Source organism: Erithacus rubecula (genome assembly GCF_903797595.1).
Source record: "Erithacus rubecula genome assembly, chromosome: 3".
NCBI lineage: Eukaryota > Metazoa > Chordata > Aves > Passeriformes > Muscicapidae > Erithacus > Erithacus rubecula.
The window spans coordinates 9,247,030-9,265,685 of NC_136689.1; the positions used below are offsets into that span (position 1 = coordinate 9,247,030).

The following is an 18,656-nucleotide window of genomic DNA, read 5'->3' on the forward strand; positions in this document are numbered from 1 at the left end:
GGAAATTCACTAGACTAATACTGACTTAGTCACAGCTACTAAATATTTGTCACTCATCTATATTTCAGCTAATACCCTTTGGAAATAAACTGTTTGTATTGTATTGGTGCAAAAGAAACAGGCAAAGCAATGCCAAATCTGATAGCACAAAAACCCAATGGCTTTTATACAAAATTAGATTTCTTATTTATTTCTTACTACTCTGTGTGAGCTGTAATTACTTGGTCCCAAGTAACATTTAGCTTTAACCTCTAAACTTAGAATATAAATGTGCAAGATTGGCAGGAATAAAATGACTGCAACAAAGGCATGGATTGACCAGAAGAGAATTTCAGAATTTATTTTTTCAACATACTTTAACACAGAAGAAATATCATAACCCCATCAGATTTTATAGCTCTTTTCAAAGAAAAAACTGATTCAAGTCATACACATGAAATTGAAATGTCCATTATGAAACTGAAATGACATAAACTTTTCTGCAGGTCAAACAAAATCAGTACTTTTGCAACATAGAAAGAACAGCTGGCCTCTGCAAAATATTCAGAGGATTATTTAAGTAATGCTGATTCCAAAACTGAAATCCAGCTATTTATTTTTAAACTTATGAGGAAAGTATTAAAATTAAAACCACTAAAACAAAGTCAATATGTTGTTAGGCACAGAAAAAAATCAGTGGCTTATTATTTTCAGGAAAAAATCATGGAAATGGTTGCAGGAAGTGTAAATGTTTTCTAAAGAACTGATCCTAAAATGTTCCTTTTTTTTTTTCTTTTTTTTTTTTTTTTTGTGGCAGGTTTTAGAGAGCACAAACATAAAATGAAGTTGGATTAGCACAAGTTTGCCTAATTTGTCTTAATGTCAATAAATTTTTTGTAAAATCTATTTTTAGGCACACTTGTGTTTTGTTTTCTTAGAAAAGACACCTGTTTCTGCTAATGTTTCCTTTCAATTTAGTTTCATGTTATTTTTACTAAGTTCAGGAGACAGAATTCTTCTGTTTATTTACAAAACAGCACAGAAGAGCAGAGACACTTCCTGGGCAGAGCTGAGTCCCCGTGGATCCCTCAAGCTCAGCCTTGGTTTGGAAGGACCTCTAGGGGTGAGAAGGTTCCTCAGTGCTGGAGGAGAAAACACTGGAGAGAGTTAAGGGCTTGATTCTTTGTCCAAAAGAGTTTTGCTGTTGATCACAAATTACCCTTAATGTAAAAAAAAAAAAAAAAAAAGTCCTCAACTTTTTATTCATTTACTCAGAAATATAATTTATCATTGCTAAGGAAGATATGACCATTATCATCCCAACTGACTCTTCATTTTGTTTATGCCATGGGCTAATATAATCCTGTAATACTGCAAGTAAGAGTTTCCTCTTTACAGGTATCATTACTTACTTACTTATTAAAATTTGTGATCTTAAATTTTCATGATCCATGTGTTAATATTTGAATATTTAATAATATTTGACTATTCATACTTGAAGAACATATCAGAAAATCTTAAACTGTACAACATAAAATAAGAACTGGGCCTTAGAAAATAAGTTCAGTGCCTTATAAAACACTGAAATGAGCAAATGCAAATGGAAATGGAGTAAGGGACCCTGGTTCTTTCCTCTGCAAAATTAACTTCAACAAGGCAGTAGCCATTTTTCTGGTACTTATACAAGAATAAATATAAACTAAGATAAACTGATGGATTACACGTGGAAAATTAAATTTTCTCTTATAGGACACTTCTACACATTTTTAATTTATGCATGTAGAGAAGAATAGAATTTACTAATAAGACACATAATAAAATTGGTATATTTAATAATCTTTATACAACCTTTTTCTGACATTTTCCCTTCAATTCACTTTGAGCCTAAACACCACCCAAAACACCACTGTCTTCTTCGTGGTTTCAGGCAGTAGCTTCTGGTTGGAGAGTTAGTACTCCACTGCAGGTCACAGGAGTTTAGTTATTGGATCAAAAGTAAAAATAATATAAATGTTATTTCTCTGTTGAACTGTCTAGCTTTAAAAAATCTTATGACTAGCTAAATTCCCCTCCTTTTCGCTTACTTTTAGCTGGTAGCTAGAGGTGTTGCAAAATTCTCTGTACTTCAGATACGATTTAATAAACAGCCAACCCTGAACATGACAAAATTTGTCTTCTTCATGTTTTTAATCCTGACTCTAAGTAAAAACAAAAGAAAATAAAGACAAGTCACTAATTAAATAGTGTAAATACCATGTTTAACTTGTGCCACTCTGCCCTCACTGCTTCCATTCCACTTGTCTGGGGTGTGTTTGCTGCACATCCAGGGTGATGTGAGCACTCCAGGAATCTGGCCAAATGGGGGATGCTTCTTCCATGGATGATGCTTCTACTAAAGGCACAAGCTGCAGCAGTATCACCACACTTAATAGCCCTGAGGCTCCTTCTCTCCATGAATTCCTCTTTGTATGACACTACACATTCAAATCACACAGCCTGTAATTTGTACATGGCAAGGCTTTTTTGTGATCCAATAAATCCTGGGCCAACTCACACTAAGATCAGACAAAGCTGGATAACAGATTCAGACATTATTTTAAATAAAGTGGACACATTTCAGTGCTTTAATTCACCGGACATCTTGCTGTGTATTAATCATGCTGACACAGAGTCTAATAACTTCTGACAACATCTAGGACTTATCTCCAGCTTGTTCAGTCTAGATAGATGTCAAAGTATGTCAAGGAAAGACTGCAGTGAGGCTTGGGCTTGGTTAACACACCTTGATGTGTGTTTCTAACATGGTCAAATCATTGGGTTTTTTTGCTGTTTGTTCGTTGTACTGCCATGAGCTCCACACAAATATAAAAGGGGAAAAATAGATACTTATCTGAACAACTGAGATTAACCTAAAACCTGATCTTAAAGATTGGCAGTAACTACTTTACTTACAGAAGAAGGTCTGCATATAATAAAGGTTTAGATTTACACTTTGATGCCATACCAACATACAAATATGATGTTCAGACATTATCATTGTCAAGCTTTAACCCCAGTGGCAACAAAACATCACACCCCCACTCCCTCCCTCCTCCCCCTGCCATGGGTGGGGAGGAGAACTGGGAAGAAGGTAAAACCTGGGTTGGGATAAGAAGACAAGAGATGCCCAACTCCATTGCTCAGCTGCCCCTGACTGATGCCCAGCCTGTCCCTGAGCAGCAGGTGACAGCTGCCAGCCAGCTCCTCCCAGTTCCCACCCTGGACATGCATTCTGTGGTGGGGAATGTCCCTCTGGCCAGCTGGGGTCAGCTCTGCTGGCCAGGCTCCCTCCAGCTCCTTGTGCTCAGCTCACTGGCAGAGCACAGGAAGCTGAAAAGTCCTTGAGTTAGGGTGAGCACTACTTAGCAACAGCTAAAACAGTGTGCTATCAACATTATTCTCACTCTAAAACCAAAGCACAGCCCTGTACCAGCTACTAGATAGAAAATTAACTCCATCCCAGCTGAAATAGTCATATTTATCAAACTGATCCCCCATAAATAATGGCAAGAGCAGTAAAGAACACTAAGATGTAGCACAGAATAAACCAAGGGTCTTGTATCAGGCACTTACAGTTAATTTGAAAATGTTAAGCAAATTGTTTATTTTTATAGAACCTGCTATCATTAACATGGAATGAAATTGGAACATTTTAATTTGAACATAAAATCAATACAAACTGTGGAAGCATGCAGGATCTTTCAGTAAGGAAATAAGAGCTGACATGTTTATGCTATTCTTTATTAAGCTTCCTCATTTCAGTGCATTTTTAAGCATAGCAATTTGGTACCTGTTAACAAATTGTTCAGTATTTGCTCATGGATCTTTATAATTTAAACCTTCTCTGGAACATTCAAAGCTATTCAAAGCTGCCCAAAACAAATGCATATCTGCAGAGAGATATATGCCTGTGAGTATGCACATATATACAATATGTAGAATATGCATAGAAATAAGCTCACTTTGTATTAAAATGTCTGTATCACAAAAGACAGAAAAAACCCCATACAAAAAGGAACAAATGCTTAGATGGATCTATAATGGAAATTTATTCAGCAGTGAAGATGCAAGCACCAAAATTACACCAAAGACTGTTTCTACCTACTCCTTTAACATCATTAACATTCAAATTAAACATAAAGAAGAAAACTTAGGACTCACTCTAAGAAAATTATTTTTCCACCTTCCCTAAAATATTACTTAAGGTAACTTTGAGGACAACATCATATACTTCATACTCCATCCTGACACTTTTATGCCCAGAATACTCAGTATCCAAATATTAGGACTTTATTTTTAGCTCTCATTGTTGAAATACTAGATTAAAAAGAAAAAGGAAAATAACTATACTGATTTATGCTGAGTAAGATTTTGGTCTGAGGGGCTACCATTAAGCACTAAGATCTGAATTCAAGAAAACATCTGTGTAAACAGGTAGCTGGTTCAGCACCTCAAATGCCTCCTGAAATCTCACTGCTGCATGATGCTTGCATTTTCCTATTGTCTCTATGATTTATATTATATTTATGATATTATATAGATTGTATGTTTGACAATAAATTTTCAGCACTGGTTTCCACGTCCCTCTGTTGATTTTCATCCTCACACTTTTATTATTTGCTTTTTTCAAGACCTTTGCAAATATTGCTGCTATATCCTATTTCAAGTTGTCTAGGTTAATTCCTACAAGTATTCTCAATCTGCATTTCATTCACCTCCTTCAAATTACTAATGAATATGCCAAACAAGAACTACTTTTCTATTATACTAGTTCATCTTCTAGCTGTTTCTGACTACTTGAAATACTTTATTTTTTAATTTGAATTTTTCTGTTTTGACCCATTTTCCCACAACATGACAATTCCTGGGTTAAGTGATAATGTTTAAAATGTTCTCAAGCTGTCAGATGACACAGATGTTTTAGAATTTGAATTCAGAAAAGTTGGGAAAACAATATACTATTTCAATTTTTCCTATTATCTATTTTCAACTACAGTAATGGTTGGACTTTTAAATACAGAAAAAAAAGGACAAAAGCTTCCTGCCTCAGCTGGAATACCAGTGCATCTCTGCAAGCCAGACAGAACAGATCTGCTACAGCTATTCCACACATACTAAAATCCAGGGGAAAAAAACAACTGGCCAAGAATCTTTGTTCATGAGACAACTTAATCTGTTTTGGGTAACGAGAGTTTTACTGACACTATGAGCTCATCCTTGTAAACAAACTCTTGCTCTTGTTAGCCTCAGCAGGAAAAGAGACAGAAATACATAAAACATGATGGTAAAAACCTTCCCTCAACAAAAAGAGATATTATCTGCAAAGTGAGCAAATTCAGTTTTCCACGCATAGTGCATTTTGGATACCTTCTGAATAACTTACAACTGCTAGCACAATTTCAAGTCAAATATAAATCTGCCAAAACCTTCAATGACCTAAAACACTTCTATTTTACTTGTAATTTTAGCACATGGCATCAGCCAAGTGGTGCATTTAATATTAACATATTAGAACAGATTATTAGTATTAGGTTTTGAGATAACTTTTTAAAAATATTCTTTTGAAATAACAAACTTCTAGAAACAGCACAAAGCAAAACATATGGTGCACCAGCTGAGTGGCACTGCAGGTATAGAGATGCTTTACTGCAATTACCAACTGTTTACAGCCTTGAGTTTCAAAGTTACTGGGTTCTATATTCCTGATTTTATCTCATTAGACAACCATAAGCCAAGCATATTGCAACCAGTGTAATGAAAAATTACTACAGATTTTCATTTTAGGCAGTCTGAGTAAAATGGGATTTATTTGGAAGCAGAATATATCTGATAGCTGAACTGATAGGTGGCACTGAACACCATTCATTTATACCTAAATGAATTGAAAAAGTATTTTTCCTACCTTATAATCGTCTTCGTAGTCATTATATCCACAGGTACTTAAGATGTCAGGAAATATATCCGACCATCCATTACTCGTACAATTTTTGCTAATGTTTCCTGTAAAGCAAAATTAGAGAGTTTAAATCAGAAAGATTCAAAAATCTCCTCATGAATGACTTCTTATACAATCTAACTGTGCCATTAGCTGGTTGCAACCTAACTCTTTTTCCTTTATTTCCTAGGACTCAACCCAGCCCTTTCCTTTCATGTGCTCTTCATTCATATTACTTTGACCTTTACTCTTGTCTGGAGTTGCCTTTGCACTACAGAAAAACAGAAGTAAACCCAAGACTTTTCCTTTGGTATAACAGCAATTTCTGTTACACATCTGCAAAAGCCTAAACTGTTCTGCTGTTTTATTTAAAATACTCAGAAGGGAGCCATAACTTCACTCTGTAAAGGAACTATTTGTAGGCAAAGCAATTTGAAAGAAAAGTCATTTCAGTGAGAGCTGTTCTAACCTCCTATTTAAGCCTCCTGAGAAGCCAATAGCAAGGGATCTACTGAAGAGTTACAAAAGCTCTTAGGCATAAAGGTGATGACTTACTGCTACAGCAAATGTTGGTAAGTTCGGTAATCAAGTTTGAAGGCCAAATTATGTCATAAGCTGAAGAATGAGAAATAAAGATGTATGCTGAATTTCACTCTTTGAACCAATACTGAAACAATGCAGTATAGGGAATGTACAGGACATGTGAAAGTATGGCTGGAAAGGAGTTATGAATGTTTATTAATTTCAGAAAGTTTCTGTTTGGAACTGACAGAAAAAGTTGACTCTTTTCAGAGACGAAGTCACATAGATGAGATGGGGGCAACCCATGATTCTACTTCTCAATCTAATAAAAATGAATTAATTTTCTTGCAATATGGAACAGCTTTAAGAGGGGAAAACAGAAAAGCCTGACGTCCGACTAAAGAATAGTCATCACATTTATTATAACTTACTCTTACAATGTTAATTCAAAGCCAGCTTCCCCTCACATTTCTAGAGCAATTTGTATATCTATGATACGTGAAATCTGTAATAATACACTGCTTGGGTTTGGAGTTTACCACTATAATTGACTTAAAGATGCCTGGTTTTCACCATAGAAAAATAAATTTATGTGTTATAGGTCAGTGTTGGTCAAGAGTAACCAATCTTGTTTATATACACTCCAAACTATAGCTTTTGTGATCTTTACTTTGTTCATTGGTTACTGGAATTTCTTCTTTGTATAAAGTCTTCAGTGCAAAGCTGTAAATATCCCATAAATGGTTCACCAGCCAACAAGCAAATCCTTCCAGCTAATAAAAAGGCCTTGACCTAAACCCACAGTCTCCTCAAACAACGGGACCACTTTTGTCGTTTGGCATAGAAATGACATTTTTAAAAGAAAATGTAACCTATTTATACACTGTGAAGAGTCTTCACTTTAAAAGTACATCAAGATTCTCTGACTAGGCAGAGCAGAGGAATGTGTTAACAGAACCACAAATTGCGTCAAAGCCAGTTTTGCAGGAAAAAACTCAATGTACTCTAGACACTGAACTATTTTCTACTTCAAATATTGCAATACCTTCTAACCTAAAGAGAGTTGGGCAATATTCTAGAAAGGCAATGTTTATTTCTAAAACATCTTTTCATGCAATTAAACATTTTAGATGGCAACCTTATTTAAAACCTATAACTTGACACATACATTTGAATAAAAACATTCAAGAATCACTTTCTGAGACTCATAAACTTGTACAATACAGGGAAAACATTATAGGACAATATGATTGCTTTTATAGTAAAAACTCTTAATCAAAAGTTACTAACTACAATACAGAATTAATTATGCTTAAACTATAACATAGAGCACATCATAAAAATTTTGCAGCCTGCTCTCCAAAAGTTCTAAAGATGAGAAGACAACTAGTTTTCAAAATCCATAATTTAAATTGGGAAAACCTTTATGGAATTAGTGATATTTAAAATCCTACTTGTGGTTTGGAATATTTGCATAAAAACAAGGTAGTCTATATCATCGTACATCATTTAACTTCTCCTAAACACTAAAAGCATACATCTCACAAGTCTGACTAAATAGAGTTAAATTTCTTGTTTGAAGGTTTTTTTATAATTTTCTGGTATAAGAATGAAGTTAATTCGTAATGTGCTGTGTATGAATTAAATAAATTACATATTCCTGAGCATAATCAACTTATGAAAGTACCAAGATGTTTAGTTAGCTCTTAATTGAATCAACCATGCAAAATGTTTGTTGTCTTCCTTCTCTGAAATTATAGAAAGACCAGGTTTAAAAAACACTCTTAATTGAACAGGAACTTCTAAAAAATCAACCCTCTTAGTTCCACAAGCAGGAAGTAAATAGCTGGCTATGGAAAAAAGCTGGATCTGCGAAAATTATAGCAAACTATAAAATGAAATAATCTTTCAGTGCTGATGACTCCATGGTGAAGTGAGATAGGGTTGTAATGCACTGTGAAGGTTTCAGACTTTAGTATTTATTGCAGTTGTTTTATAGTAAAATTATAAAGTTGTAATATAACTAAATAAACTCCAGAGAGAGTGTGCATGCTGTAACTTTTGGCAAATAGACAGAAGCAGCATGATTTAATTCAGATTTTGAATTTTTGATATTTGTTTGCTTTGTCTCATGACAACAGTTTATTATCTTTGTTTGAGTAATTTGAAAACTTTTATAGATTTCACAACATTTAGCAACGATTACACATACTTTCCCCTTTACAAATTGTTTAGACTATTCATGATAAACTAATCAAGATTCACCAGTTCCAGGAATGAAAACCTTTGCTCATCTGTAGATTGTTTTAATTATCTATTTTTACTGGAACAAGATTTATTCAACAGTTTTGAGCTTAAAGGTATTTTAGTCATACCCAAAATTAGCCTCTAAGTTAAAATTAATATTGTTAAAGCTCTCTACAGAGACACCAACCCTGCTCCCATACCCCCCAAGTAAGAATTACGTAACTGAGGTAAGTTTGATATTTCACTAGCTCTTCATGACAATGGTTTCCCACCTGAGCCATGGGGATGAGATTTTTCCTGCAGCATTTTGAGATACATGTGAAATACTCTATGTGCATCATCTATTTTCAAAACCTTACTTACATGCCACAGGTCAAAACATGGTGTATTGACAAGATGGTGCAAAAGATGGGAGACTTTAACCAGTTCATTGTTTCAGCAGTCTGAGACACTGATTAGCTCTTTTCAAGTTCCATTAAAAAGCAGAATAAAAGGTTTCATAATAACTACCTTGAATTGCAATAGCAGTAATTTTTAGGTATTATCTGTTAATGTGGGCTCTTTATTCTCATGATGGCAAGGCAGAGCTCCCCTCAACAACCTACATGTGACCTGCTGGCAACTGTTAGAGATGTCAGTCAGGCTCAGCTGCCTTAATAATTAACAAAATAGGTCAAAAAAGAGCAAGCAAGTCGGCAGCTTTGGTGAGTGTCACTGTATCAGAAAATATATTTAGTATCTAACTCAAAGAACAACAAACAGAACACAAAGATGATAATTTTGTCTTTTCATGGTGAATCCTGAACAGCTCTGGCAAGAACTTTTAATCTATAAAGAAAATTTAAACCCCCAAAGAAACCATTTTCAGCACATTATGTTGCAGAATACCAGAGAGAAGTGAGTAAAAATACATCTTAAAATAAAATACCTGGTTTGCCAGAAAAAAGGCTAAACACTTTTGGGCAAGGGACAGTGACAGTCTCTCCAATCTTCGCAGGACGCCAACAGGTGATGTTATCCCAAACTCCAACACATCCTGAAACAAAACCAGTGTTAACAGATTTTATAAGGGAGTTTGCTTTATAAAGACCTGGTGAAAGCTTTGGACAAGCAGGTCAAAAAATATTAGACTCCTTCAAGAAGCCATCAAAGATGGTCACTTAATACATTGTTTGCAAAATCTCTCATTAAAACAATGTCATTGTCATGTGAGGATGCTAAAAAAAAGTAAGAAACATTAGAAAATAACTCCTGAATATCGGTATGGATTATTAAGAATGGCTAAATTTTGAGAATTTCCTAATGACAGTTAAAGGGAGTTTTCTATCAAGCAAATTGAACACCACAAATAAATATATAAGTAGGTCATTGGACTCAGCACCACTTAAGATAGGAATGCATTATGATCGGGGAGTGTTTGGAACAATAAGCATGAATTTACAGAATAATCACTCAAACTAAATAACTGACTTTTGAACAAAGCATTTGAACAAACCAATACATTGGTTTCAGGAAGGTCGGGGGCCTTCAGATTTCATAGACATATTTTATAGTGGCAGTAAATGCTTGTTATAAGTAGAGGATAACTAACTTGCTACAGCTTTGCCCATGTTGATATCCAAATTAATGTGGCTCAAAGGTTGTACTGTGCAATGAGTGCAAATCTTCCTATAGCTGCTATATTACACTTATATTACACTCTTTTTAAAGGTGTCTGTTTATAATGAATATTTTCTAAGCTAAGCAAGGAGCTAAAAAAGTTTGTCAACACAAGACTTGTGAGGACAAAGAAGTAAGGAAATGTTACTTGCATTATCTCAGTACAAGTTATTTAGTAAAAAAGAAATTGTGCATAATTCTGGGCATTTATATCTTCAGACAAGGCAATTAAAAATTTAAATTTGTAGTTAATGGTAAAGATAGAAATCAAACTATTATGTCCATAAGTGTTATCTCCATAAGATTATTCACAGTAAAAGGGACAGTTTGTTCCTTCCAGTAGAGAACATAAAACCTGGACTGGGAACTGCTCACAGTCACATTATTCTTCAGAATATTTATAGTATTAACAATGCATTATTAATTTATTTTCACTGGTGAAACCATGCCCAAAATCAAGCCACATGAGTTAAACGAAACTTGAAAAGGAGTATTTAGAAGTTCTATATTTGTATAAAAACTTTTTAGTGCAATTAGACTTGGACAGCTTGTGTTGATTTAAAATATGCAGCATCCTGCTTTCAAAGTTTAAGTTACTTTCAAAGCACATGTAAACTAGGGAACCAAAGAATGTGTTCCAGGACCAGCAGCTGGATTTGTCCCAGGGCTGTGTCCTAGCTGCAGCACGAAAGAAAACCAGTGGCACAGTGTTCCCATGGGCCTTGCTTTCCTTTGGAAACATCCACACAAGTGTGATAGCTGGGAGGAAGCCTCTGTGTGGTTCCAAGAACAAGGTTTGGAGATGATAAATGAAGATGAGAGGAGGATTATGGGGGAAATTCTGCATTTGATCACCAATTCCACGGAGTCCTCTTTACACAGTTTCCCAAGGAACTGCAGTTCTCTGGAGGATTCACTTGCTCGTGGGGATTGGGACTTTCTTCACTCCTCTTAGGGTTGTACAGTTCTAAATGCAGCATCTGTTCTATATTCAGAAAGATGATGCCAAAAATAAGGGATTGCTCAAGGGAACACTTCACAAAGTTTATCTCTGTGCATGGATAACGTAATCCCTTATCTCCCATTGCTGCCCATTGCTGTATGTTGAATCAGCCTCTCTTGGCATTACCAACAGTTTCCCTGAGGGATCTCTGATGGTTGCGATTTCAGAGGTTTACACTGAGCAGGTCACCTTCATAGCCTTTGAAATGGAATTTCAACATGCTTAGGTGCTTCCTGAGCTGCATTTCTGGGTCAAAATCAACTCCAAATCTCTATGATGCAGCCCCAGGGATTACGCAAAGTAGGGGAATGTTTACCTGAACCAATTCAGGTAGTGCTTCCTTCCCAATTGATCTTAAGCCAAAACCAACATCAGCAACACAACATACAAGTAATCAAGAAGATAAAAAAATTATTTTCTTCATCTGCCAGCACTCAGAACTACAGTGACAGAATGAAACTCTTTTGGCTTTGATTGATGCACTGTCTGAGCCAGCAAAAACAAGTCCTGGCGTACACAAGAATAATTATCATCTTGTAAGACCTCAGACGTTTTTATTTCAACCCCATTTCCACTAGCAGTGAGAGCTGAGATGAATCATGAAACTGTTCATGCACACCCATAGAAGCTGATGACTTTCTCAAATTTTACCTTTTGTTTAATCCACTCTCTGTAAAATGGGGGGTTTGTTACAATAATCTGCCAACAGCTCAGATTAAGGCTTTTACAAATTTTTCCTATGCTGCTGCATATTGACTGGGCTAAGGTTGGCCCAGACTTAGCATAGGCTTTTAAGAATATTGCATTAATGTATCTTCTTTTTCTCTGAGGAAATCATACCTTTATGCAGAGGTGTGATATAATTAACTTGACTTCATCCTAAAACCCGTGCAATTAGGCCAGGTTAATTGCTCCCAACCATTGCCTGTTTCTTTCCAGTAACCACAAAGCATCCTATGGCACTTTAAATACCACTCTGTTGGGAAGTGAAGGTATGGTAATGCTATGTTAAATGTTTCTGTTTCTCTATATAGAATATCTAACTTGATCAAACTGAATATTCTCCTCTCTACTCACTCTCTACTACTCTCTGTCCAGTCATTAATTCAATCAGTGTTAGGATTTCTGAACTGTCATCCACCAGTTCAACACTCATAAAATCATTATCTTAAGTCTCATTTTTTGGAAATTTTTCCCATCTCTCACATATACAGGCCTACTGTGTCTGAAGGATATTAATCAAGTACGATAAAAAATATTAATATTTTTAAGTCTAAATAAGGTTTTACATTTTATTTCTGGTAACAATTTTACCAGTAAAATGATACTTTCTATAGCTAGCTTTCTATTTCTTTCTGTAGCTCACTTTTAAGGCAAAATTTTAATTACTCCAATGTTTATTTCATATAATATTTATAATACTTTTTAAATATTCTAAGTACCTAGATATACTTTAATGTACATCTTTTTTTTCTTTTATGTTCATTATTGGATTTATTCTCTGTGCTTGCACTGTGCTTTTATAAATTCTCAGGCATTGAGTGATTTTGTCCTTTCACTTTGACATGTACACATAAAAAGTCAGTCCAGCTTAGATCTGTGTTAGCTCCTCAACTTTTCTGGATGTCTACTACCATATTCCTTACTTTTTTCTTTAACTATTGAACTGATTCTGGCTGGGGTAAGGTTATTTTTCTTCACAGTTGCTGATACAAGGCTGTGTTTTGGATTTGTGCTGAACAGTGGGTTTTTGCTTTCCCTATTAAACTGTCTTTATCTCAGTGCAAGAACTTTCCAGGTTTTACCTTCTCAGTTCTCTCCCCAGCCCTGCAGGTGGGAGAGGGAGTGAGTGTTTGTGCAGGGCTGAGCTGGTACCTGGGGTTAAGCCATTAACAACTGTTAACAGAACTAGCAAAGGCAAAAAGAATAAAGGTTCTTCATCCCTGATTCTGTGGTGTCTAGAACAACATTCCTGCAGCCTGCATAGAATAATCCCTTTTCAATCTCTTCATTTGCACCATTCATTTCTCTGATGGGTCATTCACAGCATATCCAAGGAAACAACCAAACTTCCCCCAAAACCTCTGCTCAGTGACTCACCCAAAAGTCTCTCCTACTGATCCCCTCCTGTTCCTCCAGAGGACACTGCAGATGCTATTGTTAGCTAGTTCCAATGAGATCACTTACTTTATTTGAATGTTTGGTCTTTAATGCTTGCCATGCATTTGCAGATAGTTCATAATAAGAGGAAACAGACTATAAACTACATTTTGTTTTTCCCATATTCTTCAGCTTACATAAGTACTGCTACTCCATTCATCATTCTGCTTTTTGAGATCCAGTCCTTGAGCAACAAGTTCACTTACCTATGTGTGCTTCTTCATCTATAAAAACATGAAACACTGGGGCTTGTGCTGGGAAATTGTGTTTATAGACACATTTTATAAATATATAACCACTAGATGGCACTTTGTATTTGGATTTTAAAACTGTCACCTCCAAGAGTGGTTTAGCATTTTTTAAAACTGTCTAGGCGCGCATAAAACATGAAAAAACAACAGAGTGCTTTGAAAACGAGTCAGAAAGTCGACAGCTAGCCTAGGGTTTATTTTTCAATGTTTTGAGTTTTGTACTTAATTTGGCAAAGCAGGAGCCATCTCACCTCTTATGGGCAATGATTTCTAGACTGCAGGTCTGTGTGTCACAGTGTGGAACTCGGGTTGCACGGGAATTGTGAACATATATGGGCTGACATTCCTCCTGCATTTTCACATGAGTGAGGGAAAAGAAACCAAAAGGAGGTGCTGCACAAGTAGCAAGCTAGCAAACTGGGAGTAAAGCAGAACACCTGCCTGGGGCTGGGGCTGTCCTGGCTTGGGGACAATGACCTGCCAGACCCTGCCTGCCCAGTGCCCCTCTGTGCAGAGCTGCAGTTGTGTGACAATAAGAAAAATAAAAACAATAAAAACAATAAAAACACAAGCTACAACGTGGTCAAGAAGCAGTCCCAGTTACTGAGGGAACGCCAGTGTAAAAACTTTTAGTTCTGGTCAACAAACACTACTCATAGACAGCTAACAGAAATTTGAAATTCTGAAGTATACATCAGATTTAACTAGTTTAAAAACAATGATGAAACCAATAGGATTTATCTCATATTAACCTGAAATATTTGCAGTTCATAGGTTCTTCAAAAGCCAGTTCTATTACCAGGAATGGCAAAAAATGCTGTTTCCAAGATTTATAAGGGATTTGTGGATTTTCACAAGATTAGACACTTCAGAAGAAATGTCTTGTTTCCTTTTAGAAGAACATCTTCACTCTAGAGAATCAAAAATCTACTGGCCAGTTTTACACTTAATGCAATTTACATATTTTTAGGGTTTTGTTAGGAAATACAGAAATTGTCAGCTAAACCTTTGGAAAAAAACCTCTCAAAAAGGAAAACAAATTTTCCAGGTAAATCCTGCTTTTCAGTTACTAAAATTGTCCTTTGGAGACAAGAACACAGTTTTGGTGTGACTGAACAGCATGCAAATCTTACCATAAGAACATTATTTTCTATTCTTGTGCAAATACATTAATGTGTGTATAGTCAAAGCTTTCAGAAGTACCTTCATGTTTATGCTGCCCTAATTCTGACATGCTTTGAAATTCTTCAAAATTGTCATTAAAAATCAATCTCCTGTTCCTATAAAGGCACCACAAAATATTAAAAGTCTCTATTAAGAAGTTGGACCATGTATTTCTGCCAGTATGTATTATGTCTAACCCAAGTGCTATCTGTTGTATCAGCTGAAGCTTTTCCAGTTTTTTTGTACTCAAAATTCCTTCATTGTGGTATTTTAAATTTGGATGTTGAACATGGAGAACAGACAGCCATGGCCACAGCTGTCTTTAACAGAACTGAAATGCAGCTCTATGTGGGGAGTATTTCCTTCAGAATCTTCTGGAAAACACAATAAATTCACTTATGTCTGTGCATTTTCCTTCTCCACGGCTACAAATTCCATATATTAATGTCTACTGCTAAGTTTCAATTTAAATTTTGGGTAGAGCAGAAATTTCATGTCTTCAAAATCATTGTGGACACCTGTTGCTTCTCTTCTTCCAAAAGGGTGTGTTATTGTCCCTCTTAGCAAACTTTATTATGTGAGATTTTTGAATGAGGCTATGAGGATGTTTTCCTCATTTTAAAATGGTCTACACCATTTTATTTATAGTTAGTTACTTTTCAGTAGGAAACTCCTTTCATTCAAGGCTCTTTCTCACCTTTATCATCCAGCCTCCTTAAAAGACAAAGCTCTGCCTCCCTTCTGCTCTCAAATATTTAAGTACAGCTTCCACAAAACCCAGACACTGTCAATATAATAAGGGTCAGTTTTATGTAATGCCATTACTGATGACACTTCAATGAGTGAAAGCCAAAACAAAAATATCCCAAGCAGCCCCTTTGGCTTCCTTCACAAAAAATAAAAAAGTGTGAGCTAAAAAGTACTACAGCTAAAAGTACTAGTACTAAAAGTACTACAGCTGGAAAAGCAGCAGCACAGAGATTCAAGAAAGCTAAAGCTGTCCTTCCAAGAGTTACTGGTGCTGCATGAAAGAAGCTCCATGACCTGCATCTCATTTAATTCTACTTTGAATATTACATCAGAGAACTGTCAGCACCACTGCAGTCTGAACTACTGACTCATTTTACTGAGAAAATAGCTTCAAAACGAAACAAAACCTGATGCAAGACCTTGATGAGACAGGGAGACCTAAGAAAGGGGGAACCTTGAGGAGATTCCTTTTCATGCAGTAAAAGAAAAGCCTCATTTAGCTTTGTGTCAGTCTTGTATTTACTAAAGTGGAGGGTGGAGTGGTCATGGTGTGGTTATGAGAGAGGTGTGTGTATTATACACAAAGGTGTGGAGGGGGGTGTAAATGCAAATTATGCACCTTTCTTCCTGGAAAACCAACCTTAACAGGCAAGCTAGTCAGATAAATTTAGCTTCTGGACAACTTGCTGCAGGTCTAACGTTTGAATGTTCACCTCACTGTTCTGAGCAGCTCTGTTTCATCCACAGGACCAAGAGCTCAGTGCTGGAATCACTGAGGAAAATTCTATTAACAGTGCAATTCAGGAGATTGGATTACACAGCAATATTGGTCCCTCTTGCTTTAAACTTATGAATAACTGCGAGCATTATTTTCACGTCTTGTCTCTTTTAATTTCCTATTACAGGCTGCATTATAAAGCTTCTCTTTGAGAGGTTTCTGAGATTCTTCCCAAAGCCATTTTTCATTTCATCAACATCCCTTCCTCAAAGCTAAAATGCCATATCAAAAATTTAAGAAGTTGTCTGGCATGTGGGTCTCACAAAAACATATTTTGGAAATCAAATTCTGAAAAGACACATTTAACTGTGCAGTCACTTAGCCCAAGATGAATCAAAAATCCCTAAACTTCATTCTTTTCATAATGAAATATTTTTTTAGAACTTATAGTTGTAGAACCCTGTTAAAAATCTCCTGAGTTTTAATATTTTTGACCATAAAATTTCATTTTTCATTTGAAGGGGAAGAGAAATGAGTCAGTTACTTTATAAGGAAATATTCTAAATACTGCAAAAAAGCAGAAATTTGCAGAAGGACAATTCTTACATCTTTTCAGTCACTTTTCTTGGGAGCTTTGCATTTTTCTGTAAGATGAGCCATGGGTAGCAGATAAAAAACAAATTAGTTTTTCCCATATAGACCTGAAAATCTGCAGCGATTATAAGCTAGTTAAAATGCAATTAATCTGCCCTTCAAAAATAAAGAGATGTGCACAAAGGCAGAAGAACCTCTCCTAGGCTTCCAGCTAAGGTGCATCCATACCTCAGGGGCCAAATTATAGCAGGAAAGAAGACAACAAATGTGGATGGAAGCTAATGCAGTCTGCATAAAATGAACAACCAGATGTTCTAAAGAGCACTGCAGAGAGGAAAGCACTGCCACAGGTCTTTGGAGAGTGACTTCTTCCCTAAATGGAGTGTAATGCTGTCCACTAATGGAAAAGCAAAAATGCCTGAAAATCTCCCACAGGGTGCAAAGCAAGAGGTCTGGGTGCCTCACAGTTTGATATTGGCAAACGAGCAGAATTTGGGTCCTTTGGTTTTAGCATATCCTTAGCATAGTTCAGAGGATACTTGCACTGTCTTTATAAAGGGTTTCTTTGTCAAACACACTACTGCTTTATTAAGCCTTGAAGTTAACAAGTGATTCATAGCCTTCATAGTGATTTTAGGTGCAATGTAAAAAATATTCAGCAAAATTCTTCAGCCCATGTCTTAAGGCAGCTCAGGTCTAAGATCATTTTATTATGTCAAAGAAATTCCAACAGCTTTTAAATGCTTCCTTTTTGTCTCCATAACTGGGAGCTGAAAAGATTAGATAAGATATGCAACAGATAATTGAAATTTAGTTCAAAGAATAAACTACTTGTCCCATACAATTTGGATCCTCCAAAATTCAGAGGCTGTGCATGCCAGCCAAGTTCTGGAGCATGTGACATGGAGGTGTGAAGGTTTCTCAGGTGCTCAATAAATTAATGAAAATGTTCCCACTGATTTTGATAATGGAGGTCTAAGCCTTAGTGAATAATCTCAGGGAATCCTTTTTTCCAAATTAAAGACAGTACCTTCACAGGATTTCATTAACAGCTTTTGTACGTCAGGTAGCAAATTCTAAAGCTAGAGAAGTAAAACAAGAAGTATAACCATCTTTCCCATGCAGGAAAACGTGGAATAGCATCTGGAAATTTATTGTAAAGAATTATGTTTCAAATCTACTACAAGTTACACGTGGAGCTACAACTTGGACTAGTTCCAGCTTGTCAATTTTCATTAGTAATTCTTCTTTGTCAGTAGTCAGAGTATTACTGTTCAAAATAGTCCTTAATTCTTTGTATAATTACAGAGAGCTTACTAGGAAAATAAAGACACCCAGAGAATGTCTATTTTTATAAATGTAAATGCATATATTTAACATAGGCTACTCTCTGGAGGTTCTTGGTGAGGGTATCTGTAACAGGAAGCACAGAACAAATTCTCCTGTGATATTAACCATGCAGCTTTCATCACCACAGGGGTTTATTCCAGTCTCCAACAAAATGACATATTCCTTTAGTTTCAGACGGGCATTCAATAAAATGTCTAAATCCTTTCACTGCTGTTTTGGCACTGTCTGCAGGGTTGAATCAACACCATCAGACATCCTGTGACCTTCCAAGACATGAGTTTTCTT

The 18,656-nt window shown here is 35.9% G+C and overlaps 1 protein-coding gene across 1 annotated transcript in view; it reads right to left on the reverse strand.

The window, feature by feature from the left end:
* VIPR2 (vasoactive intestinal peptide receptor 2) overlaps positions 1-18,656 on the reverse strand; it is a 43,320-nt gene that overhangs the window by 19,479 nt on the left and 5,185 nt on the right. The window contains exons 3-4 of the mRNA XM_079301531.1: positions 9,651-9,758; positions 5,921-6,018 (exon numbers count right to left, since the gene is read on the reverse strand). Of these exons, the coding sequence (XP_079157657.1) occupies positions 5,921-6,018; positions 9,651-9,758 (206 nt within the window). The remainder of the gene's footprint in view (positions 1-5,920; positions 6,019-9,650; positions 9,759-18,656) is intronic.